We start from the raw sequence: 26,328 nt of genomic DNA on the forward strand, positions 1-26,328 counted from the left end.
CGACTCCGCTGATTCTTCTTTATTCACTGTAACATGTGTACTCGACTGGTTTCTGTGTTTGTACCCATTAATAACATTATCTGCTATCTTATTTGGCAACAATTGCTGTAATCTCTTTGCATCTTTTCCCTACAAATGAGCCATTGGATGAGCAGCCTCACAGGGCCAGTCTCTTGTGGGGCCATTCTCCTTTTTCCATAAGGACCACTGTCGTCCTTGTTATGCTACTGGTCACGTAACCTAAGCCCTTGTAGGAGTTCTCTCCTTTTAAGCCATTGCTGACATTTTAAAAATCGAACAGCATCAAAGATGCAATTGGAAACCGCCATTGTGCTACATTCAAGCAATGTAGCATAATTTAAATCAACACACATTAACAATAGCAAGAAGAAAGTGGTGCCTAAATTAATTAGAGAAGGAATTAATCTATCCTAGTATAATTTTCTGTAAACTTATCTTCGGTAGATATTTATGAAAATCTGGTTTTGCTCGAAGTCTTCTCGTCCATGTCGGGGATCTTTTGTCTAGGTGAACCCCTATTTTCTGTGTAAGAAAGTAGGCTGCAAGCCCATGTCATTAGAGGTGTATAATAGTTTCTTGGTGCTCTCTTATTCTGTAATAGGTTTAAGACTGTAGTAGTGGTGCAGTTGTTTCACGGACCACGTCACTGATATTGAATTGCATTTTGAAAGATGCTGGATAGCCTTCAAGTCATTTTAGATTTTAAGCTTTTCAAGATGGTATCTTTAGGCGCAGTTGTGTCTTTCTACTATCTTAGACTAGTAAAGACATACTAATTGATTGGAAAATGCAATCACCGAACAGTTTCTATTCTCAAGCAGTTCCTATTGGAGCAGGTCAGTATCTGATTTGCATATGGCTTGCCTCTGTCTAGAATGGCATTGTTGGTAACAAAATTATGGATGGGAAGGAATCCCATCCAATGTTCTAGCCATCACTTTACCTCTCAGCCCTCACTGCGATGGGTATGCCCAGAAATGATCTGTGCTCACTGCGTTGTTGAACTCAAGCTGCACCTAACTGACAAGTTGCAACAAAACTGAAACTCCTTATGGGGTTGTTATACCTCATTTATAGGGGAATTGGTCTGACAGTGCGAGTTGGACTGTTCCTTTTGGAGCAGGGCCAGGTATCTTTTGCATATGGTTTGGCTCTGTTTGCACGCATTTTACTCATCGCCTTTGTCTTTCAATTAGACACATTTATAATACCCAACTGTTATGATATTTTGAGTCAACTTCCACAAGTTGAAAAATGTGATTTCTCAAAAATATAGGTAATTGGTGATGAATAGTACTGGCACTTTCCCTATACTTAGTGATGCATGAGAGCCGGAGTTGGCACCTGATGAAACGGAGATTCCTGAATTTCAATCCAGTAAATTTGTCATACAGAATCCCCCATTAGTTGTATGGACCTTTGATTGTCGACTTGAATTGTGTAAAAGGAGCTAACATTAGCGTCAGATTTCAATTACCAGTGGAACCAATATGGCTCCACAAAAAAAACAGAAAGGATGATGTTCAAACCATGAAAGTTTATTAGCAAATTAGCCAAATCACTAGTCAAATTAGTTGGCAAAAACATAAGAACTATATCAGCACAGAATTTATATTGAAATTTTAGTATTATAAATATCAAAAGGTTAACCACAAAGAGAATGCAGAATACCCAAATTAAGGACCGGATTATGATGTCGTTCGGACGAGCATCCGACCGCCATCGCTGCGGGAATGGAACCGGCCGACATTTAGTCAGCAGTTACACCCACCTAATTACAGTGCGACCGCCAAGCAGACTTCCTAGGCTGGATTCTTCAAGAAAATCACAAGTGGGTTCTACACGACGATGTCATTCAAAACATCTTCTGCATGTGGGGTTTCCTCATATAGATTTATTTGCAACTGCAGAAAACAAAAAATTCCCAATCTTCGCCTTGAGGTACTACCAACCGGGGACATTGGAAAATGCCCTATGTTAGACTGCTCCGACAAATTTCTTTACGCTTTTCCTATAATTCCCCTAATTCCAAAGAGTAATTATCAAGCTGTCTTACTGGAAGGCAGACCGACTTATCCCCTTTTCGCCGTAAATGGGAGACGGACCTGGCCCGCCCCATGGCCGACAGGGAATGGAGTGGAGCACTACAGGGTCCGACGCGGATCCCCAGGAACATGCGATTCCGCCAGATCCAATATTTTATTTTACATAGAGCATATCTCACACCCGACTCTATAAACCGGTATTTCCATCGAGTGGACGCAGGCTGCCCTCGTTGCGGGGTTCTGGATGCTGGACTGGTTCACATGATGTGGAGCTGCCCTGCACTGGATTTGTACTGGCGGACAGTGTATGGAGCACTAAGTGCATGCACGTGCCAATTGGCCCCACTCGAGTGGCCAGTCTGCCTTGTGCACCTGTTCCGCAGAACCCCCTCCACGAAAGTCGCTTCCCGATTTTTCGATCTGGGGTTGGTAGTGGCAAAGCGATTGATTACCAAGCGCTGGAAGGCAGCGGACCCCCCCCAGGCACGAGCGTGGCTAAGTTCAATGCTGGTGTGGGCAGGGGCGAAGAGCACGGCCCTTTTGAGGGAGGAAACACTAGGTCCCAGACGAACACCAATAGCGAGCCAATGGGACACACTATTGCAAACCCTGACACGCCTAGATGGGGACACCCTGAGAACCTGCGAGGCGAATGTTGGGGAAGCCCTTACCGAGGAGGAGGGGGGGGCGGAGGTCAGACCGGGAGTCGGACATGAAAAGAGTTGATGCGGCATTAGTGTCTAGGCAAGGCGCTGGCAAATGGTGCTAATATCAATGGAGCTGTTTGCATAAGGGACTCAGGATTGCTGGGAAGGGACTGAGCCGAGAGATAGAAAATGGAGTGGTTAAAGTGAAGGCCAGACTTGCTGCTGTTGTCTTGTTAGGGGCACTTGTTGTTTTGGCCCTAATTTTTCTGTTTGGAGTACCAGTCATAGGAATGCAATGGGAATGTGTGGGCGAATTATAGATGGCTGCTTTAGAGGAAGCCCCCTATGTTGTGTAAGCAAAGGGGGATGTTGGGATGGCGGAGATGGCTGAGAGGCTCACACTGTTAATTCGTCTCAGAAAGTGGGCGTAGCAACTGTTATGATCGTTATTGCACACAAGACTAGAGATGTATAGCTAGACCTCCCCGGCCACTGGCCGTGGGATTGTTTAATTGTACCATATACTTTCATTGTATTTTGTAACAACAAAAAAAAGAAAATGCCAATAAACAGTTTTCATAATAATTAAAGTCCATTAAGCAGCTATTACTGCCTATAGAAAATGTCCTTCCCAAACCTCTTTTTTTTCATTGTCCCAATTATTATAGACTTCCTAGAAAGTATTTCCTCCCAACACGCCATCCCTCCCCTCCTTGCGAATTGAACATAGTACCCTCACGTTCCATGGCATCTCCTTTTGAGCCGATCCATAAAGCACCATTACAACATCTTTATTGCAAGGCTGCTTTTCCTAGTGGCTATCATGTCAGTATGTAGGGTTAGTGAGATTCAAGCTTTATGTTCTCACAAACCATATAGAGTATTCCAAAGCAGTTAGGTGGCTATGAGGACTCATCTAAAATTCTTACCCAAAGTTGTTTCGAATGTTCTCATTAACCAGTCCATTACTTTGCCTACTTTCCTACAGCACCCTGCCACTCCAGCACAAAGAACTCTCTACACTTTAGATGTTATCTAGACAAAACAAAGAATATATGCAAGTTCAATCAATTGTTTGTAAACTATGGCCCTGTTTGTACAGGTTTAGCTAATTCTTAACCATCTATATCCAGGTGAATAATTTCTAACATCTTGTTATGCTAACAGAAAGCAAATAAAGTGTGTCCGGTAGACCAAAAGCTCATTGCACTAGAGGGAAATTAGCTAAAGCTACTTTGATGAGGAACATACCTATTGCTGAAATATGCAGATCAGTTCACACTTGTGCCAGACACTATTTTTGTGATTCAGATGCGAGAACAGATGCTCAAGTAGGACGGGCTTCCCTGAGAAATTTCTTCGCTTTCTGCGAGAACAGATGCTCAAGTGGGACAGCCTTCCATGAGAAATTTCTTTGCTTCATTTTTTCTATGAATCGTCTTTTTATCTCTTCCACCGCAGTTTGTAGGCAGGCCTCAATAAATCTACTCACTATGGGGAGTCAGATTCTTTCAGGGCGAGCTATATTTAGGCCTACTCACCTCTTCTGGCCAGCTGACAAACAGGTGTTCTGTTCAGTCACAAAGTGAAGGAGCAGTAAAGATGCCTTTAAATCTTGTTTTTATCATGTCACATTTAATGTGTTTACAGTCTGAGGTCACAAGTCAGCTTACATCTACAATTACCTTTGAGGGTTTTGTAAAGTGAACTGTCTGACAAATGTGCAGTACAAAAAGTGTGAAGTGAAAGGCTGTAGGATGTAAAGTTTTAGTCTAACATACATTTAAATAACTAAAAAGTGAGCTCTACAAACATTTTCAAATACATTTCAGTAGTTATTAAAGCGCTTGTTTTGTAATTCTGTGATTAAAAATAAAAACTTTAATAGATGAAAACAAATCAAAACACTTTACTTGATGTGCAAATGATAAACATATTTGCTGAAACCCAATTTCCATAAATTGATTAGACACTATATATTTTTATAAGTAAAACTGCATGTTAGTTGGAAAGTTTTTGCCCATTTAAATTGAAAATGTGCTGTCTGTAAATGACAATGCATTACCAACTCATGCTTTACTAATATATTTATTAAATGTGATTTTTTAAAGATGAATTGAGAAACATTCCCGCCCCTGCCTGATGGCAATGCTGTTAGGAAACCAAGAGGCAAGTCAGGGGTCATTTGTACCCTATATGTGGGCTAGCTTCTTATTATACATGAAGCAAACGTTTAGTTTATTATATCAAACCATATAGGGTATAGCAGGAATACTGAACTCATGTATTGGAAGATGTGCTCATATATAATAATGATTAAAAAGGTGGCTCTGCAAAATAAAATATTTGCCTTGGATCACCTAATGAAGCTAGTTTATGGGTCAAGTACATAATGTTAGGTCGAGTAGATTATTCAAAATACCAGACCTTGCAGGTCTAGTGACATTTTTATGATTTTTCAATGGTTGGTAGGGGTCGGCGGAGATCCCCTGAGAGAGAAGGAATTATTTCATACCAGTATTCCTAGTTCTGTCTCAGAGGAATATCCATTGAAGTCATAAGCAACTCTCCCTTCTCCACGGTGGAAGAAACAGAGACGATTTATTGATGATCTGTTTTTCTAACTGATAACACCGTTTGCTCCGTAAAAAAGAACTGAGGTAACTGCAACCTACTGGGCATGATGGGATATTGGTGAGCTGTGAGCCCTTAAAGGTACAGACTTTTTTATTATCTGCAGAGCTGCAGCCTATGAGTCTACATTGTCTTCTTCGTTCTTCACCACTTTCCTTTAAAAACAATTTGTGAATGTGATTTATAAGGACAAATAACTCCTGCTAATTGTTCCTATTCTTCCCAATTATTTAGTAACCCTTTTTAAAATTCAAATTAAAGCCATTTGCCAATATAGCCTCGTTTATAGGATGTAAAACATTTTAATAAATTAAGTGCTTATCGTGGCATTACTGAAGAAAGACGAACATCTACACTTAAGAATGTATATACTGGAGAAGTGCTCTGGAATCCCCGCACATGGGCGGAACTGTTCATTGCTTATGATTTCAATGGAGATTTCCCTAAGAGAGAACTAGGATTACAGGTAAGACACCATTCCTTCTACTTCATACACTGTATGAATTCAATGCCAATAGATACACTAACACTTTCCTCTGCCTGGTCTAGTCCTTGCAAAACTGGTGATGGTCCAAAACTGGTGAGCTGCTGCAGGGACATCTATATTAGTAATGGCTGGATCTGTGGTATCAATAGGTTTATGTTAGTTGAATTCAAATTTATTGACCACATGGTAAGTGTAAAGGGGGAAAAGGTTTGGGGCCCTTGACAGTCGCGCTTTGGTTTCTCTATGCTTCAGTTTGTGCAGAATCTTACTAATTGTGACATCTTGGTCTATTAAATGTTGGGGTAGAGAAGGGGGGGGAGGACGTATTGCAGCTATTGGTAAGTTAAACAAGTTTGTCTTGTGCTACATATACCGCAAATATTCTATCAGAAAATATGTGCGATGGTTACATGATCATTCTACATTGTAACATACAGATCCCAATACAGTTAGTAATAAAAAAGGAATAAACTCAAACATTTAATAATGTGTTCTGTATACTACTGCCTGGTCGAAATCCAGATTGATAATAATCCAGGTAGCCACAGTCCTCCTGATGTGGAATAAGGTGCGTTATTACTACCTTCTCTAAGATTGTAACCAAAAAAAAGGGGTCAGTGCGATGGGAATGTAGCTAAGTGGGCGCATTGGGGTCTGTGATTTTTTTTTTTAATTCCTTTAGTTTTTTTAAACATAGGTGTTATCCATGCTTGTTTTAATTAAGGACCCTGTCCTACATAAAGGAGGTATTCACTTTCTGAGTGATTAGTTAGGTAATTACACTGAAGAACTCTTCAATAAAAAATTAAGGAAAGTGTCTCCTAGGCTATGAGTGTAATTGATACCTCTCAAAAGGTTCTCAAACTACAAGAGTGTTAATTGGGTAAAAGCAAAACCCATTTTGTAGAGAAGAGGCTTCTAAATGTTTAAGAGCCAAATCACTAATCTGATAGGGGACTTGGGACTTTCCTTCTCCTCTTCTAGCATATGCAGTTCACTCAAAGAGGATGGCTCACTTACTTAGGATGAAGTCTTAAAGAGATTGTGCTGAAGGAGACTCCTATGGGTTGACCAAAAAATCTAAGGGAGTGATCTATTACCCCTTCCCTTAGGATTTTTAAGCGTTTTTCATTACTATTTCTAGCCTTCTCCATGCTAACAAGGAAAAGTTGATAGATACAACTTTTTTATTTATACTACACAGTGGTTTGTTGGAACTGTTATCCAGAAAGTGTTAAAGAAAATTAACACATTCATAATAAGATATATTATCTAGCAGCCTTTAGGCTGCACCTATATTTCTTATGTTGACTGTTAATGGCTTCCTTTTTCCGTTGCAGAGCTAGACGTCTAACCTTTTATAACATTGCACCATAATTTGGCCTTTACTGATCAGTGGCACAAGATGACACCAACAGAAGAAAAATCCAATAAGTGGAACCAAAGATATGTATTCTTAAAATTTGAATTAAAAATGGTGCCACAAAGTGTGAACCCAAGGATATCTGGTCGCATTAGACTAGATCAAAGGTTAAGGCCGACCGGAATGGAACACCTGTTGGATACAGCGATAAAGTTTTTACCCGGTGGAAAATTTACCTTCTGACCGAGAATCATTCATGGAGGAAAAGGTGGTTGTTGACCGGGCAAGCAAAATTCAGAGTGGGGCTCTTTGACTGCAGGCTGCTGAAGACCGGAGTCCCAGTGGAGTCATCAATGCAGATAGAAAGCTCTGAGTGAGTAAATTCTGTGCCCAGGAAGGTCTCCATGTCGATTGGATACTGATCGGCTCCGGTTCCAGTGAACCTCGCCGCGGTCAGACTTAGAGATGTTTCTGAAATTCGGATCTCCTTCAGCTATGTGAACCAGAAAGTTTATGCTGACTAGCGATTCGACATCGATCGCTGCAGCTTCGAAGACGACCTAGGTCTCCGTCAGTTCTCTAGGTAGAAAGTTGGGGGCGAAATTCTGAGTCCCACATCTTGTGGTTTAGGGACAAGGATGTATACTGTAACACCAGCCAAGGGTCCATGACTTGGGAGCACCTCTTGGGTGTTAGGGCTCACTCCAACAGAGGCCAGCAGCAGGGCCCAGGGAAGTTGCAGGGAGAGAGGCCTCTGAAGGCTTGTTGTCCCTGTAGCTGAAACAGGAAGTCAGTCAACAGACCCTTGATGTCACTTCTGGGGTCCTAGGTTCAAGGAAGGTTGGACCAGTCTTAATTCAGATGTTTCGACAGGAGGGCATTCCTTCTGGTTCTTCGCCGATCCAGGCATGTTCCAAGGAGAGGTCTATGGGGTCCACATTTATTCACAGTGCCATTCTGTTCTAGTCAGTTCCTCCCTTCCCACCTGACTAGAGAATCAAACGGAAGGTAGGCCTCGGTGTGAGCTTTATCTGCCTTTGGCAGGGAAGGCATCCATTGAAGCTCAGGAAGGGGCTAGTGACAGCCCACAGGCCATCCTATCAAGGAGGACACCATCTCCCCACACCTAGAGCCTTTTTTCCACTGTCCGAGAGCAATGCACAACTCACCCCAGGAGAGCAATCTGAGGGTAGGTGACAGCTGAACACTGGCAGGAAAGTCTTTTATTTTAAAGCAATTCCCAAACTGAATGTAATACTTATTAATTGTAATAGTGTTCACTAGTGTTTATCTATGGGAAAGCAAACCTTACCAATGGCAGGTCTGGAGGCATGTTTACAGGGCTCCTGCAGTGGTTGGCACTTTGATGGCTGCAGCCACTAGCAGTATTTAATTTATCGACCTTGGATACAGGTGGTACCATATACCAGGAACATAATAGTAAGTTAAATGTGCCAATTATGTGTATGCCAATTTTATAAAGGAACACAAGCACTTTACCATTGGTTAGCAGGGTTAAAGTGCAGAGAGTTCTACAGCCAACAAAAGTAGGGTTCAGTGAAAAGGCAAATAGACGTGAGTGCCCTTGCAGGAAGGACACATTTCAAACCGCTCTCACATCATCTTCAATTCAAGTAGAACATTCAGAAAGCCAAAATAAAGCCTTAAGAAACTGAGACATTTTCCAGAAACTGCCTCCGGAGAGCTTTATAGCAACCTAAACTAAGAACTAACAAAGATATACCTATTTAAATTCATCTACTCAAAGGCATGGCTGCTTGAATGTCCTTGAGAACTCTCCATGATGAAAAATTATCATTCATACTGGCCACAGACAAAATGCTCCACTCATCTAAATCTCATAAATCTCACAATTAACAACCATGCCAAAGGAAAAATTACGATTCAGGTCTCTAAAAAAAACACTGGTCAGTCTTTAATGAAATCTTTAATTCGCTCAAAGAGGCCAATTATATCATAGCAGTTCAATCTAATCCTGCATCAACTTCACCACGGCCTACCTACAGGACATGTAGGACTCACCCCAACTTCTCTCTTTCCCTCCTCTGAAGGTCAACAACACAACATTGGGAGTTTTACCACTACCAATGCATCAGACATGACCCCTCTGCTCCACCACTCTTTAGCAATTAGCAAAGTAAAGTTAGTAAAGACTCACCATCTCAACAGCACCCTCATCAAACGGCTTTCTAACTCAGAAACCTCACTAATCCGGAAGGTAGTGAAGCTCAGCCCCAATCAACTCCCAGCATTCCACTAATGTTCAGCCCTACAGTTGATCACAGCTCCAACATTAAAATGGGCCTTATTAACCTCCATTTGGTCCAAACCCATGCCCTCTACACAACACTGTGTTGGCCCAAATGAACTTTTCACTTGGTTGAATTAATGGAAACGTAATCTGGCTACAACTCTAGCAAAATTCGTAAGTGTTTAGTCAACCCTTGCAATGGAGTCAAAAAGGAGGAGCAGGTAGCCTTAGTCTCTACTGCTGATTTAAAATGCGGGGACTTTCATAATATCCTGTAAGCATCTTTTGAATGTGTAGTCATTTGCTGTAAAATCAACCCTCCTTATACTTGCTCTCAATTCTACTGGTGGATTGACAGACCTGAGTCAGAACAAACCATAGGTTTCTAGAAAATATGAAGGCACTGGGTTTCAGTCACACTGTGAGCTGCCTAAGGTTTGTAGCTGACCATACGCTGGATCTGCCTTTAGCTCCATACTATCTCAGTCGGATTTTACATAAGCACAAGTACCGAAGAATTCAGGCATCCTAAAGTGTAACAAATTTCGACTCGAAGACCTCTGACCCCAATCCCTTGCTGGGAAACCTTTTCAGCAATATTTGTCCCACTCCAAGCTAGAAAACCAAACACAGGCCCAATTTCCATTTGTAAATGGTACAGTGGCGAGCTGGCGAAGATGACATTAAATATTCTTGCCTTAAATTGCAAATGGATCAAGTCCTTGCCATATGATTCTCTGCAAGATGCATAGAAGGAACTGCCTGCCACAAAGCTACTAAGAGTAACAAGCATTGGCATAGCCAATAGGTCTCGCCTTTGGGACCTTATAAGTGTTTAGCCATGCAACAGTTGCATAACTAAATACTTATAAGGTCCCAAAAGCGAGACCTATTGGCTATGCCAAGCGGCCGCGAAAGTGAAAGTAATAAGCTGTAAAGCGCGGCGTGCGCGCCCGCGCACATGCACTGTAGCTCTAGGCTGGCCTGGTAGCACTTTTTGGAGCCCTCTCAATAAGTCTCACCAGACCAGCGCATGCGCTGGGTCAGGCGAGACCTAAAAAGGGCTACATTACTAAATGTGTTCTCATTCCCACAAACCAACGCTTAGAGAGTTTTAATATCAGTTGTTGTTCACCTTTGACACTCTGAAAACACCCCCTGTGTAGGCAAACAATATTGTAGTGACCTCATTATGTAGAATCTAAAATCAACATAATGTGTGATACCTCTTCAACCTCTCCGAATCATTTCCTAACATGTCCATCGCCTTATGACGCTCATCATGTGGGGCACGGACAAAACTACTGAGCATACTGCCTCCATCTGATCTGGGAGCAGTAGGGGAAGGCAACAGTGTCTTTGTCTCTAGAACATTAAAAAGAGGTATTTCATTAAGTGTGCGTGGATTCCTTTTATACAATTCTTATCTATCGAACTAACCTGCTTGGACTACCTAAATATTTTGCGGACCACATCTTAAATAAATTCTACATGGACCTGAAATATAAAGCAGCATAGTAAGGGGGCAATATGAGGAATCAATGCTTAGGAATAACACTTTTGGCAAGCAATGTGAATCCAATTGTGAGAAATTCTCTTCAATTCCATGTGTGTAGGGCAGGGATTTTGAGGACGGATCTAAAATATTTTTGTTTTTTGTTCACACCACAATACAGGCCTCTGGCTTGTAGGTGTGGTTATATGTTCTGTGTTTTCTCCTTTCTGAAAAATGTGTAAAACAGCATCGACCCTAAAATGCATTTCATCCCAATGCATTTAAAGTTAACACCTCAGCTACCTCTCTTATCACTCAATGATTTTATGCTTGTCCTTGATGCTGTGTAGCATACCGTTGCCTTTTGGGTAGGGTCACACTATAAAATACCATATACATACATACAAATGAGCTTTTGTGTCCAGACCTACTAGTGAGTAGTTTTTTTTCTATTCCCGTTACAACCAACAATTTCTGAAAGGGTCAATGGAATTGTCATCCAGCAGGGTGTAATGTAAAGTCTTACATTGACCATTCCTGTTTTGCATGCATCTCAACATGTATGCATCTTTTGGCATTACGCAAACAGAAGCCAACGCTTTCAGCTGTGCCAACACACTCCTTTATTTAAGAGAGACTTCTTAAAGCATCTCGTCTGTACACAACACAGGTCTACCATTTTGTTACTTCTTTATAAACACTCACATAACATGTCACATGGTCGGAGACAACTACATTTCCAAAATTAAAATTCAATAATAAAACAAAATCCATATTCTTAATTCATCTTATCTTAGGTAAATTTCAAAACCGTGTGCAAAATACAGTTATAGCAGTGCATCAGAACCCTCTCGCTTACTGTTAGCGATCGTTACTCTAGTTGTACCCTTAAAACTGGAGCGCTGACTCAGTCACGTCATCATACGTTATACATTTTGCCACTTAACTGCTACCACACATCCTCTATCCCACTATATATGTTATATACATAAAAGTGCTCGTGTTAAAATCATGCAAAAAGTAAATAAAAAACCATAACTTAATCAGTAAAAACCAATGTTCTTACCAATTCCACTGAGAATGTCTGAACATCTATACCGCTACTACATACTGCATATTTCTTTTCAGTACAGTGGGATGCTCATCGTTATTCACTTGTTTCTGGTGTACACCGGGTATGAATCATATATTACCTACTGGCGGTCGCCAGTAGGTAGTTGTAGTTAGGACCTAGTTTCCATAGAAAAGCTTTTTTTGTTTTGTCAATATCTTTGGCGCCGGTTGACAAATCTTCGCGAATTTATCAAAACTAGTGGCCAGCTCCTGTCTTGAAAGTTTGGGGGTGATTTGACAAGCAGGGGCTGAGAAAAACGGGGGGTCCCAAAACGTGTTTTCCCCATTTAATTTTCCATAGGAAACGTTAGACACAGCGGCAACCCGAACTGCTGAACGGAATTACACCAAATTTGGCAAAAATGTAGAGCTTGGTTCAGAAAGAGACCTTTTTTTTAAATGGTGTAAATCCGTTCAGTAGTTCCTGAGAAATTTCAAAAATAAAAAGTTTCGACATCTAGGGACGCGGTTGAGTCGCGACTCCTCCAGAGTACGAGCTTCACTATGATTGACTGCCAACACTCCAATTCAGGAAGTGTTGCCAGCCACCTTGTGACTCGGTAAACCGAGCCACAAACAAACAGAAAAAAAATTAAAAAACAAGAAAAGGGGTCAGGGTAGAAACAACCTGACCCCCTAGGCCTGCTCAGGGGGTCCCACAAGGACCCCCTGGGCCCAAAAAAGCATTTTTCTTTTTATAATTTCGGGAGAATTCGCGCTGGGGTTGCGATTTCCCGCCGAAACTCTCCCACTCTTCATTTAAATGAGGCCCCCGGGTGGGCCAGGTCCCGGGGGCATTGCCCAATTCTTAATTTAAAAATTGCGGGGGCCCCCGCAGCCCCGGGGACCGGCACCTCCCTGGGGATATGGTAATAAAACTATGCGGGAGGGCACGCGGCCCTCCGGCAGCCCCGGGGACTGCCACCCCCCGGGGCTTGATTTTTAATGTGTGGGGGGCCTCCAAGGCCCCCCCCCAAGCCCTGGGGACCGCCACCCCGGGGCTTTTCTAAAATATTCTCGGGAGCACACGGCCCCCCGCAGCCCGATGGACCACCACCACTCAGGGCTATGCAAATGATACTATGCGGGAGGGCACTCGGCCTTCCTGCCGCCCCGGGGACCTCCACACCCCGGGGCTTTCTTTTAAATGTGTGGGGGGCCTCCTAGGCCCCCCCAAAGCAACAGGGACCGCCAACCCCTGGGACTTTTCTAAAATATTCATGGGGGCACATGGGCCCCCCGCAGCCCCGGGGACCGCCACCCCCCGGGGCTTGTTTAACCCCTTCGCCGCGGCAGGAATTCCGCCGCGGCGCTGGGGGGGTTTGGGGGCAGTTGCGGTGCCGCCGTGCTTGTGACGGAACCACTCTGTCATGAGTCAAGGGCGAGCTGTGCTCATGACGGAGTGGTTCCGTCACGACTCCGCCCACTGCGCTAATCGCCCGCACAGGCGGGGAATTAGCGCCGCGTGGGCGGAGCGGCCGCCAACATCCGCGGCATGACGGAACCACTCCGTCATGAGCACAGCGCACCCGTGGCTCATGACGGAGTGGTTCCGTCATGAGCACAGAACGGGTTAAGAAAACAATAATAATAAGCCTGTGTGTGGGGAATCGAGCCACCCCACATGCCCCGGGGACCGCCACCCCCCCGGGGCTTTGCACTCATAGAGAGGGGGGCCATGTCATGAATGATGTAATATGTGACGTCATCAGCAGTGCATTGCGGGGGCGCGAGTTATAGTTAGCTGAACTAACTATTACGGCCAAATTTCTCTGGTTTTGTACAAGTGAAATGTCCAACTAACTATAACGTTCCTGAAACCTGTGGTTTTTTCATTGAATTTCTAAGGGTTTTTAAATGCTAATTTCTAACTATAACGTCTCTGAAACCTATGTTTTTTTCAGTAAATATATAAATATATATATATATATATATAATCTACTGGCGATTGCCAGTAGATAGTTATAGTTAGGACCCTGTTTCCATAGGAAAACCGCAACATTCTATTTTGAATAACTTTGGCGCCGGTCGACGAATCCTCGCGAAATTTTTAAAACTAATGGGGCGCTACGGTCCGCTCCTACCCTGAAAGTCTCGGGGGGATTCGTCAAGCGGGGGCTGAGAAAAAAGGGGGGTCCCAAAACGCGTTTTCCCCATGCATTTTTCCATAGGACCTTTAGACACAGCTACAGCCCGAACGGCAGAGTTACTTGAAATTTGGCAGAGAGGTAGTCTACAGGTCAAGGAAGTGCCTTTTGTAGGTCTGGTGTAAATCTGTTCAGTAGTTCCTGAGAAAATAGCATTTAAATCAATATATATATCTGTGGCAGCTTACGGTGCGCTTACCGTAAGCTTACCGTACGCGTACGGTGACGTGCGCGAGCGCGATTCTGATTGGCTGTTACATCTTAGTAAACATTCGAATCGTTCGAAACCAGGAAGTGTCGGCCGCCATTTTCTCTCTCGCACTCTGAGGGGGGGGAGGTTAAACAAAGCTGGATAACAGGAAAAGGGGCAGGCTAGACAGCTCCTAACCACATAGCCATGGTCAGGGTGTCCCAAACGAACCCCCAAGGCCAAAAATTCATTTTTTTTTTTGTTGAAAAAACGCCGATTGTGCTTACCGTACGCGTACGGTAAAAAATAAATTAAAAAAAACAATATCCACCATCGCCCCACCCCGTGTGCCAAAGGTGCCCGAAGGGCACCCTTTGTTCATGGCATATATATAATTGGACCAATTAATAGATAACCTTTCACAACGAAGCGCATAATATGTCCTCCGTGTGCGGACGGTGCGCGAAGCACATCGTGTGTACATGGCCCATCCAGCGTAACGTGGGCACGCGGTGCGTGTAGCGCACCGCGTACCCACCGTGCGTGCACGGCACTAACTGCGTAAAGTGGGCGCGCGGTGCGCGAAGCGCACCGTGCGCGCACGGAACGAACTGCGTGAAGTGGGCGCGCACGCAACGAACGGCGTAAAGTAACTTAGCATTTAAAAAACCGTACAAATTCACTGAAAAAACCATAGGTTTCACACACGTTATAGTTAGGAATTAGCATTTAAAAAACCTTGCAAATTCAATGAAAAAACCATAGGTTTCACACATGTTACAGTTAGCTGGACATTTCACTCGTAAAAAACCTTGCAAATTCCCCCGTTATAGTTAGTGCAGGCAACTATAACTCACGCGACCGCAATCCTCTGCTGATGACATATGTGTCTTTATGAAAAAAAAATACAGTATTAGCATCAGCAGAGGATTGCGGTCGCGTGAGTTATAGTTGCCTGTACTAACTATAACGGGGGAATTTCAATGGTTTTTTACGAGTGAAATGTCCAGCTAACTGTAACATGTGTGAAACCTATGGTTTTTTCATTGAATTTATATATATATATATATATATATATATATATATATATATATATATATATATATATATATATATATATATATACACACGCACACACACATATATAAATGTATATAATATATATTGACTGAAAAAAATAAAGGTTACAGGGACTTTATAGTTGGGAAATTCAATTTAAATAACCTTAATTCACTAAAAACCCAAAGGTTACAGGGACGTTATAGTTGAGTTCACATTTTACACTCACAAAAACATACAAATTCAGCAGTAATAGTTAGATTTATCTCAAGTAACTATAACTCATGCCCTAAGGTAACGATAACTCGTGCCCCCGCCATGCACAGCTTTCTCATCAATAATCCTACGACAAATGTTGCAATGATAATGTCAATGATGTCATAGAAGAAGTCATGAGTGATGTAATATATGGGGAATTAGCAGTCCGTGGCCAGGGCACGACCTTTGCATGGTGCCGGGTTGGCCACAGGGTCTGGCCTGCAGCAAGGCCATGTGGCCATCCCTCCAAAGGCAATTAACCTGAGTGGCGTCCACACAACCCCCCTCTCTGGGCCGATTTCTGCCCAGGGTAACCCATTCCTCATGGCCTGCCACCTTTTTTAAGGGAATGGGGATGTGTGGGCTCCCCTCCTGGGCCGTATTTGGCCCCAGGGACCCAATCCTCTGAGGCTCATCACTTAAATTATGGGGAAGGGGCATGCAGCCCCCTTCCCGAGGCTAATTTTGGCCCCATGCACCCCATCTTCCATGGCCTGGCCTTATTATAAAGGGAGGCCCACGCAGCTCTTCTCACCAAGCCAGTATTCGTCCCAGAGACCACATCCCCCTGGGCCCGCCCAGGAAATGGTGAATGCCTGGAAGCCCACCCAGGGCACCCACCTCATATTTAAAAGTGGAAGGGGACATGCTGCCACCGTCCCAGAGACCCCATCTCCCAGGGCCATCCTTATTCTTAAGGGGGAGGGGGGCATGCAGCCCCTATCCCCTAGGCTAATATTGGCCCTTGAGACTCCATCTCTGGGACTGGCCAGTATGTAAAGGGGAGGGAGGGATACAGCCCCCGTGCCAATATTGGTTTCATGGACTCAATCCTCTAGGGCCTCTCCACTAGATGGTGGCTACCCTGGAACACGCTGCCTTTTTGTTGAATGTCGTGGGCAGAAGTCCCAATGGTGCTGTGTCCTGAGCCGGCTTTCTGCCTCCAGCAGGAGCCGGCAAGGCTCCCGCCTGCGGGGAGCAGCTAAAAATACTGATCCATGCTGTCGGGAGCAATTTTTTTATCTGTTTCCTTGCCTGCTTCACAGCGTTCAGGGTGACAGATGAAAAGTTGGCTTCCAGCGGGGGGGGGCATTTTTCATGTTCCCGCCCAGTGGGAGTGGACTTACTGTTTGCTCTCATGTGGCAGGAGCTTTAAATTGCTCCTGCCAAGCAAAAGCAAACAGCAAACTTTTGAACCGGCGGAAGATCCTTTTCCTACCTCGCCACCAAAACCTGGAACACCCTGCCTCTCCACCTCAGGCTCTCCCTATCGCTGACCCAATTCAGGAAAGATCTCAAGACCTGGCTCTTCAACTGAACCACAGCGCCCAGTTGAATTTGTAGCCCCCGTGCTTTGAGACCCTCCAGAGGTGAATGCTTAACAAGTACTGATTTATTGGTGTTCACTGCAGGATTATAAAGTATAGATAAAAGTAAGTTCACCTGTGCCCTGTTTTGTTTAAAAACATAACATGCCTTGCTTTTTAACGGGAGCATTCGTAGCATGATGTGGAGAAATACTGAAATAGAATGTGCATTTATAAGTGATACCTCTAGTGGATAAAACACATTTGTTTGTTCGTAATTTATTCATCAAACTGCAGGTAAACGTTAGAGGGACAATAAGTAAACTGTGTTCAAGCAATAATTTTTACTAGACCAGTTAAATAAAGTTAAACCTTAACTCATTTTGAGCAGTGCTTTTCAATTTGATTGAAGATTACAATATTGCTCTTCACATATCTTAACTTTTTCTTAATCTTAACCATTTTCTGAAGTATATGGATGGTTCGGTTTCTTAATACTAAGATATTAGGTGTTCCTTCGTGTCCATTTTCAGATTCTTTTCTTATAGTCTTTTGCTAAAAATGACACGATATATATCCACAAGAAGCAAAAGCGTTTCCCCGTTTCCGGAGCCCCAAGCCCTTCAGGGCGGCCTCACTACATGGGCACGGAGCAGCCCACAACACCACACTGGAAAAACACAATGTGAGGCCCAATACCTTGGAATTGGCTTTATTTCAAAAGTCTTTACAGAGCGCCTGTTTCCTTTGGTCCAACGTTTCGGCTGGATGCCTTGCTCACGGACAGGAATGCAAGCGCCCAGGTGTGCTCGGTCGTAATTTAAAGAGTGAATCAAATGACTGCATTCGCCAATACTACCGGTCCCATAGTGCACTGTGCATGTAAGTTGAATACATGTTGGCAGTCCATATATGTTAATGGCCACACTGGCAATTATTATTCTGCACAGGCACTGATGTCATTAAGGACTCGTTTTCTGCAGTCAGGTGAATTGTTTCAACCTTGCAAGTATTCGTAAATTATGACTTGAGAAAGGCTGCTTCTTCCAGGCACGATCAAAAAGGGAGATTGTCCCCTCTGAATGCCTTCCACGCGCCGTTCCTTTTTGCTAAAGTAGCTCTCCCTCGTGGGTTGGGGACGCGTGTGGGCCAGGCTCCTCAATTAATATCCAAAAGAAGCATATATTTTGTTTTTAACCTAGTGGCGGCTTTTGGTTTGCTAATACTTTTAGCCCCATTTGACAAATCTTCACACAACTTTCTAAAAATAAAAGTTCATCCACCTCAGCTCCGTCCTGAAAAGTTTCATAGTGATCCGTCGATGTGATGGCCTAGGAAAAAAAGAAGGCATCCTCAAACACAAAATCCCCATGCATTTTCCATAGACTTCTTTAGACAAGGCTACAGCAAAACTGCCTGAACGGAATGAAACCAAATTCGGCAGGAAACTAGATCTTGGTCTGCAGATTGTGCTTTTGGTGCAAATCGTAGAGTAGGTTTGAGAAGTTTAGGGTCAAAAATAGATGTATATTTTAGCAGTTGGGTTCACAAGCCAATTTAAGAATAGATTGTTCTGATTGGCCTAGCAAGCTTTATTTCCCTTGAGCCATCTCTCTCTCGCGGGAGTCAGACTCCCGTGAGCGCTCTGATTAGCTGCCAACAACATGAGAAAAATGTTGCTGGCAGCCATTACGGGACTCGGGTACTTAGCATTCATGAAGGGGAGGGGGGCTGTGTGCCCCGCCCGAGCTTCCAGAAACCACAGTGAGCCCACCCTCTGGGCCGAAAACAATGTTTATGTGGAGGGGGGACTCGCGGCCTCCAGCCCCAGTCCTTCCTAGGCCCGAGGAGCCCACCCTCAAATTTTGTAAATTGGGAAGGGAAGCCACGCCCCCTCCTCCCTGAGCCTCTAAAGGCCCTGGGGAGCTCAGCCACAGGGCTGAAAATTTTGAAAATATGGAGGGTGCCGGCTTAGGCCGCCCCAGGAAATAGCTTTTTCCCTGCCCACAGCGGCGCAGTCCGGGAAACCTGTGTTTGCTCTCACTTGGTGGAAGCAATTTCAAAACTTCCACCAAGCGGGAGCGAAAACCAAGTCCTCTCCCAGCAGGCGGGAGCTTCATAATGCTCCTGCCCGCTGGGAGCAGGTTTTTGATCGGTTTCCCTGCCCATTGTAATGCGACAGGGAGCACATTAGTTACTGCTTCCGGTGGGCGGGAGCAATGCTGCTGTGTGTGGGGAGCCCGCTGGGGCAGTGGGGGCCACTTGGTCCCCGAATATCCCCAAATGAGACTATGGTGGGTGCCTGGGCCCCAACCTTTTATTTTGCAGGTCCCCGGGAAAGGGGTGTGCGCATGCCCCCCTCTCCCTATGAAAGACTCATAGGGAGATGCGCAGCGTACCATTTTCTATTGTATTTGTTATGTGTGAGAGGGACAGTTGGCTCCACTCTATTGTGGCTAAGTTGTACAATCACCATTATTTTGCTATTATGCTGCCGAATGCAGTTCACATTATAATTGAACTCCAGAAACTGTCACCAGTGACGCAGTTACTTCTGAGTCACCTCAGCATCACCAATATCGTATAATGTTTGCCTTTAAGTTCTATTGGCAAATAATTTATACATAGGCATCTATTGCCTTTTAAAAATTCGTTTTTTGAAGATTCGTTTTTTCTAAGGTGCATGCCATGAATCCACTGAATAGTCTCCAGCCACTGAGCATTATTGTTGACAGTCTTCACCGGGGATCCTGATGCCCAGCTTCAGGTTCTGCTCAACACAGCCACTGCTCCACAGCTGCCGGGCATGCACCAACTGCCACAGAAAAAAAAAGTGCCAGGGGCCTCACTCTACAGACCACTATGACATCCAGGCAAGATACACATGCCATGAGAGCTGGAGCTTACGCTCATGGCCTGTGTATGCCCCCCGCCCCCTTCATAGATGTGGAGTTTCATACAAAAAAGCTCCATTCAGCAGGCAATGTGAACTACGCAAAAATGTCTTAAATAGAATGTTTTTTATTTCCATACAGAACGCTTAAATGCCAGACCAAGCATTTGTTGAACAAAGCTACAGTTTTGTTTGACTCTTATTATTTCTTCAGGACCAAATGCTTCATCCAGATGCATTTTCCTCACTTTGTACCAAAACAGTTCCTCGCTTTTTGCGCTGCATAATTCGATGTTATTGTCGCTTTATGACACCATATTTAAAATGGTAAGGTTTGAATCTGCATTATAATGTGGGTGGTGTCATCAATTTATAATTTCCTTTTAAATGTTTTCTCTCTAAGTATTTGCTTAACCCTTTGATCTGTTTCAAGAACTGTGTAACCCACTTCTATATCACTGCGTGCGCCTATTGTTTTTTGTTATTTTTAATGACTCCACTTGGAGTGGGGTTATCATGTCTCTTACATAGAACTAATGTTACCAAAGGCAGAAGTAAGTCTGTAACTATGGTGGGAAGGGAAGGGTACATCTGCAGATAAAGCTGTATGTGAACATAGTTGTCCGTGGGAGGGATACAAATCACACGCAAACTATTAGCAAGGGCAAAAGCAAATTATACATCACATTCCTGCACCTGAAAATTTGTATTTGTGCATGTGGGAAATAAATATGAGATTTTTGAAAGAAATCTGGAAGAATTCCAGGCTTTCTCCTAGGTATCAGTTAGTACTGTACACATATGGTAAACGTAAGCCTTCCACTGTTAATGTCTGACTTTCCAGGCCATAATTTATCGAATCTGACCTAAGCTCTTTAAGGTCGTTAAAGTCTCTAAGGTTTAAATATTTTCCTCTGAATAGATAATAGCCATTAAGCTGCATTACACTCATAGGTTGTTGATTACTAAAGCATCTCAAGTAAAAATGATCTAATATTTTAAACCAGATCTTTATCAGTAACTAAGGATTCCACCTTAAATTATGCAGCTAAATTCCTTGAATGATTTCCTTAGCAAATTCAGCCATGTAAAGTAGAGGCGCCAGGATTGATTCAGATGTCGAAAAGCACTTCCTTGGTGATTCTAGGTCGTTCCCTAACAAGATTCTTAGCAACAATTTCAAAGGTTTATAGCGAGCTCCATAGTAATTTCTCTTAAATCCCAAGCATATGTGCTCAAGAATGGCACGTGCTCCTTTTAGGAGGTTAGGCCATCTTCAGAAGTATTGAAGTTCAACTCAAATACACTGCAGTGATCAGACAAAAATGACTTGCGTTAGGACTTCCCACTTTTGGGTTGTTTGCCTATATCCGGTCTTGCCCACCCTTTGCAGTTATTACAAGCTTACATTTTCGGGGCCACCCCTCAACTGTGCAACATTTTCTCCTCCAAAAATGCGATTCCATACGCACCACAAGATAGGAGGTATGCTTATTGGATACAGGTATATATTTTGCTGCTTACAAGACTGTTACTTGCTAATTATTTTTTCTTTCTTTTATACCTTAGAAAATAAAGATGCCGAGGGGTGGGAAACAGTCCACCGTGGAAGACCTGTACGTTCTCGGTCTACCACTTCTGTAGCTCAAACCTCCCCACCCACAGAACAACCTAGATCGAAAGATGACAGTGATAAAGAAAATGCATGCATTGAGCCAACAGAACACAAGAAAAAGGTGGAATTGCTGATCGAACCTCCATGTGGAAATGGTGATTCGTTGCCTAAGGTTTCATTGTACCCTTTAGAGCTTCACCTCACTGATGCGACAGAGGTAATATTTCAAATGGAAGAACTGCATGCATGTTGGGTTCCACCAGATTCTAAACATAACTTTGATGTACATCAATTTTTCAAATAACTGCCTTTTCACAATAAAATTGACACAAACATTGTTAGTGGATAAGTTGTTTATCACATTATTTGTATTATTTAAATGTACATATAGTTATTGGGAGGTAGGCTTTCCAAGTGAAATGAACACATCATTGATGACCTGAGCCCATGATGCTGTCAATCAGACCACTGAGCCACCATTTACATGATATATAAAAAGTAGTGCTTATCAAAACACTGGTAACCAAATCTTCAACACTGTTAGAGAATATGAGATGTGTTGACAAACATCTAGTGTTGATGAAGTCTTTGAAAATCCTGCTATAATAAGAGCTTTATCCTCTCAGCGCCTTCTTTCCATTTTGTTTTGTCAATATAAAATATAGTCCACTTGTAATTAGAGTAACAGTCCTATAGTAGGTATAGATAATGATTTAAGGAAAAGAATGAGTTTTCTTAAAAAAACCTCACCCACCAAAGTGACACATGGTGGCATGCTTCATCATCGGGTTCTTCCCGCCTGTGAGAAGTTGGCCTGATATATGATGTCACTAATTCTAGTGTACACCTTGTATCAGTCCAAACAACCCTTATGGTGATTGGTTGTAAAGTCAACCTTATAGACCAGCTATCCTAGTGGTAGCATGGACAAGAGCAGTCTTAGGCTAAACTCTGAATGGCATGTGAAGCCAGCTGTTATACCATATGTAATCCCTTGAATACCAAATGAAAGGACACCACAACAGATATATATATATATGAAATAAAGTGTATTTATTCTAGTCAAACCCTCAGCACACTTTATGAGATTCGAGGTAAGTACAACACAGTCTTATTTAAGCATACATTAAGTCACACAGGTAAGTAATACAGTTGAGCCCTAGGGGCCACGCAAACCATATACTAAGTAAGTGGTATAAGGACCACTGTCACGAGCATAGGATAGGCCTAGGCCCAGGGAATCGCTGGGGCTACACTATACTACCAACAGTTAGGAAGTGGGAGGCCCACGGGATTCAGGTGCAGAGTGGAAACACTCACGCGTAATGCGTAAAAGTCGATAGAATCACTAGCAGTTAGAAATAAGCAGTTTTAGGACACTTCTGGTATAGCTAGAAAGTCGAGACTCGGAAACTAGACCCTAGGATAGTCAATACCCTTGTGAGCACCGAAGTACCCAAGTTACCTAGCCCACGGGCTGCGGGTGCATAGGTGTGAACTTGCGTCGGGTTTCGTCGTGGACTTCTATGGATGCCTGAAGGAAAGTTGCTGACAGGCAGTCAGTGCAGAGTGTCCGGTGGATCCCAAGGTGGGGATCAAGAAGGAAGGAACCTGCAAGCAGAAGGGACAGAGTCTAGGTCACCAGCCAGGAGCCGGGAAGGAACCAGGAAAGAACCAGGCGATGTCGTGAAGATGCAGGTGAAGAGGTGAAGCTTGTCGCAGCAGCCACGGGTACCAGGAGACGTTGAGGACGACCAGGACCAAGAGGTGAGCTGTCCCACGAAGGCTCTTGCTGTCAGCGGCGTCGAAGTCGAGTCAGGACCCAACAAGCCTTGGCAAGCGGAACCCACGCAGGATGGAAGACTTGCTTCTGATGCCGACCAGGAAGGTCTGGGGTGCTTCTCTTTCACAGAGGAGCGGGTGCCAGTCTGGAGGAGCCGGACCAGCAAGTCGAAAGTAAAGGTTCGTCGTCGCAGAGGCTACTAGCCATGGGCCAGCAACCGGACAACACGTCGAGCAACACAGGTGCAGAAGGGCCCCACGCAGAACACGTGAAGTGTGGGGAGCTGGTCTTCTTTGCAGATGGTGCTCGGGAGTGGGGTTTCTCAATTCCCCAAGCACATCCTCGAGGACGCCTCAGAAGTCGCGCTAGTCAGTTACTAGCCACTTTTCCCAAGTCGCCGGTCCCACGTCCCTCGTCGCCTCCACGGGTCTCAGCTTCGCTGGAGATGTGGATCTGGTTCAGAGGTGTCTGGAAGTCTCGGCGCTGGTCAGTCTCTGCAGTCATCCCTCGTAGGATTCAGTCGCAAAGCAAGCAGCGGTCGCTGGATGGTGCCTGGTTGCCCAGGGTGGTCACTCCTTGGCCACAAGGGAGATTTCTTCAGTCTTCTTCCTGAGGTTGAATGTCGAAGGTCCAGAGTTTCTGTTCAAGTTGCAGATTCAGGTTAATCTAATTTAGCAGGGCTCAGCTACCTACTGATATACTGGGCTAGTGGGCTGGGCTACCTGCAAGGTCCCTCCTATGGGTGGGACCAGGAAGGGGAGTGGCTACACCCCCTTTCCTTTGTCCAGTTTCGCGCCAGAGCTGGGGCTGGAGTGCCCCAGCACCGGTTTGAACTGGACTATGCATGGGACACCTTGTGTGCCCCAGGCAGTGTCTTGTTTCATTCAACCCTCCCTGCCCCAATACACTAAATCCTGTCTAGGGTGGTGCTCGCACCTCCCGAGACGGGAAACCTATTGTCCAAGCCTCCCTCGCTGGAAGGACTCCCAGCAGCAGGAGGTCAGACTTGTGTCTGTGGCAGCAGCATCCATTTTGTGATGCTGGGGCTCTGGTTAACTTTAACCGGGCAAGTAGGTTTCAACATGTCTTCTCCCTCTAGAAGGGAGGAATAATATCCTCATTGCCAGAAATGGTATGGGGGTATTATTCCAAAGTGTTAGACACCTTACACGACATGTTTCGATAAAGCCAAACCATAGTTACCATAACCGTTTAAGATTATAAGGTACTTTAAGGGTATATGGTAGGCTATATCATAGAACAGCTATAAGGACATGGTTCCGAAAGCTGCAGGCAGGCTCAGCTCATGCTAGAGCACCATCTCACTTGTTACCAAGCACTCTGCCTCCAGGATTTTTAAGGCCTGCCATAGGAGTGGCTGATAGGTACACATGTGTCTATATGTAAGATAGGTATAGGAATACTACACCTAAGCAAGGAGTGGTTACACGACCTTGCCCCAGCTGAGTGATCAGCCAGTTGTGTCATAATGGAAGGCTATAAAAAATACCTGGCTACTTGGAGTCTAAATTTTATTAAATCCTGTAGCTGGTACTGTTAAAAAGGGGAAATGGAGACCTACACTATGATGGGTATTTATCTTCTGGTCTACATGCTACAAGCCTAAGCCCCAAGGCTTTTCGTCAGGACCAGAGCAAATGATCCCATGTACCTCTCCTAACCAGAGTTCCCTTTGAGGTGCATGCGTACGTGTGCACCTCAGTGCCCCCGAGCGCGAAGTGCTATGTGTGTGGTGCGCACACACTTCCCCCAAGAGCATCTGCACCGCCGCTTTTAAAAGGCGAGGGGTGCGAAAAACTGGTGTTTCCAAGTTGCAGAGGAAGAGGTGGCAGCATGTGGGTTGAAGGATGGAGCACTTACAAAATTTCTTTTGTTTTCTAGAGTGCAGCTGCGGGGCTCATTCTATGCTTTTGTTTAAGTATTCGTGTTAATTGCAGCGCCGGGCACGAGCTGCAATTGACATGAATACTTTAAACAAAAACACAGCACTCTAGAAAACAAAAGAAATGCAGCACCATACACAGCGTGTGCTTTCGGAATCACCTGAAAGCACACGCTGTGTTTGTAGACTTGCTGCATTTCTTCTCTTAATAGAGCTGTGCTGCGGTTTGATTGTGTGCCTTTTTTTAAGTTTTCATGTTAATTGCAGGTCATGACGGGCGCTGCGATTAACATGAAAACTTTAACAAAGGCACACAATCACCCCGCAGCTGCGCTCTATTAAGAGAAGAAATGCGGTAAGCCTACAAACATGGCATGTGCTTTCAGCTTTGGTCATTAGCACTTCTCTTCACTTTTTCCACCAGAGCAGTTCAAACATGAATGGCAAAATATCCTAGTTTGCAAATGTTTTCTATATAATGCTGGTTCTGCAATATTTGACACATAATGCATCATCTGCTGCATAATTTGATGATTTTAACTAATAAATTGTAGCTCAAACGGATCTAAAGTTGCAAAAAAATGTGACTTGTGTTGGTGTGAAGTGGACAATCCTTTGCAAAGGTTGACTGATCACCTTTCTCACTGCTGGATTTGCATGTTACACTGGTACTAATAAGGCAAAATCTCTCCAGAGACTGTTAGCATTGTAAAAATAATAAAGTATCAGAAAATATACTGCATTACTCTGCCGCCTTTTTTTTGCTGCATAATTTACACTGCGGTGTAATATTCTTGTACTCCATTGCTGCATAACTCAGGATGGCCCAAAGGAGGCAGCACATGTTAAAAGTGCTTGTGCATAAAGCAGAGAGACCGTGAAGTTTGTGAACTTAGTTTGGTGTGCTTGCAAATCCTGCAATGGCGACCCCTGGTGAGTTTCAGCTACTACTGCTAAAACAAGGCCAACAGAGGGGTCAATAGGTGAGGCTGCCTGTCCTCAAAGGCAGGGCCGGCTTTAGCGCTGGTTGGGCCCTGTGCGACAATGTTTGTTGGTGCCCCCCAAATGACTCCCTTCACCACTGATTTCCTCACTA

General features: G+C 44.1%; 1 protein-coding gene across 3 annotated transcripts in view; it reads left to right on the forward strand.

The window, feature by feature from the left end:
- Positions 1-26,328, forward strand: part of SCAPER (S-phase cyclin A associated protein in the ER) — a 3,109,515-nt gene that overhangs the window by 772,894 nt on the left and 2,310,293 nt on the right. For all 3 annotated transcript variants that reach the window (XM_085643688.1, XM_085643687.1, XM_085643686.1), the window contains exon 9: positions 21,501-21,763. In XM_085643688.1, the coding sequence (XP_085499814.1) occupies positions 21,501-21,763 (263 nt within the window). The remainder of the gene's footprint in view (positions 1-21,500; positions 21,764-26,328) is intronic.

Source organism: Triturus cristatus, chromosome 3_1, assembly GCF_964204655.1.
Source record: "Triturus cristatus chromosome 3_1, aTriCri1.1, whole genome shotgun sequence".
NCBI lineage: Eukaryota > Metazoa > Chordata > Amphibia > Caudata > Salamandridae > Triturus > Triturus cristatus.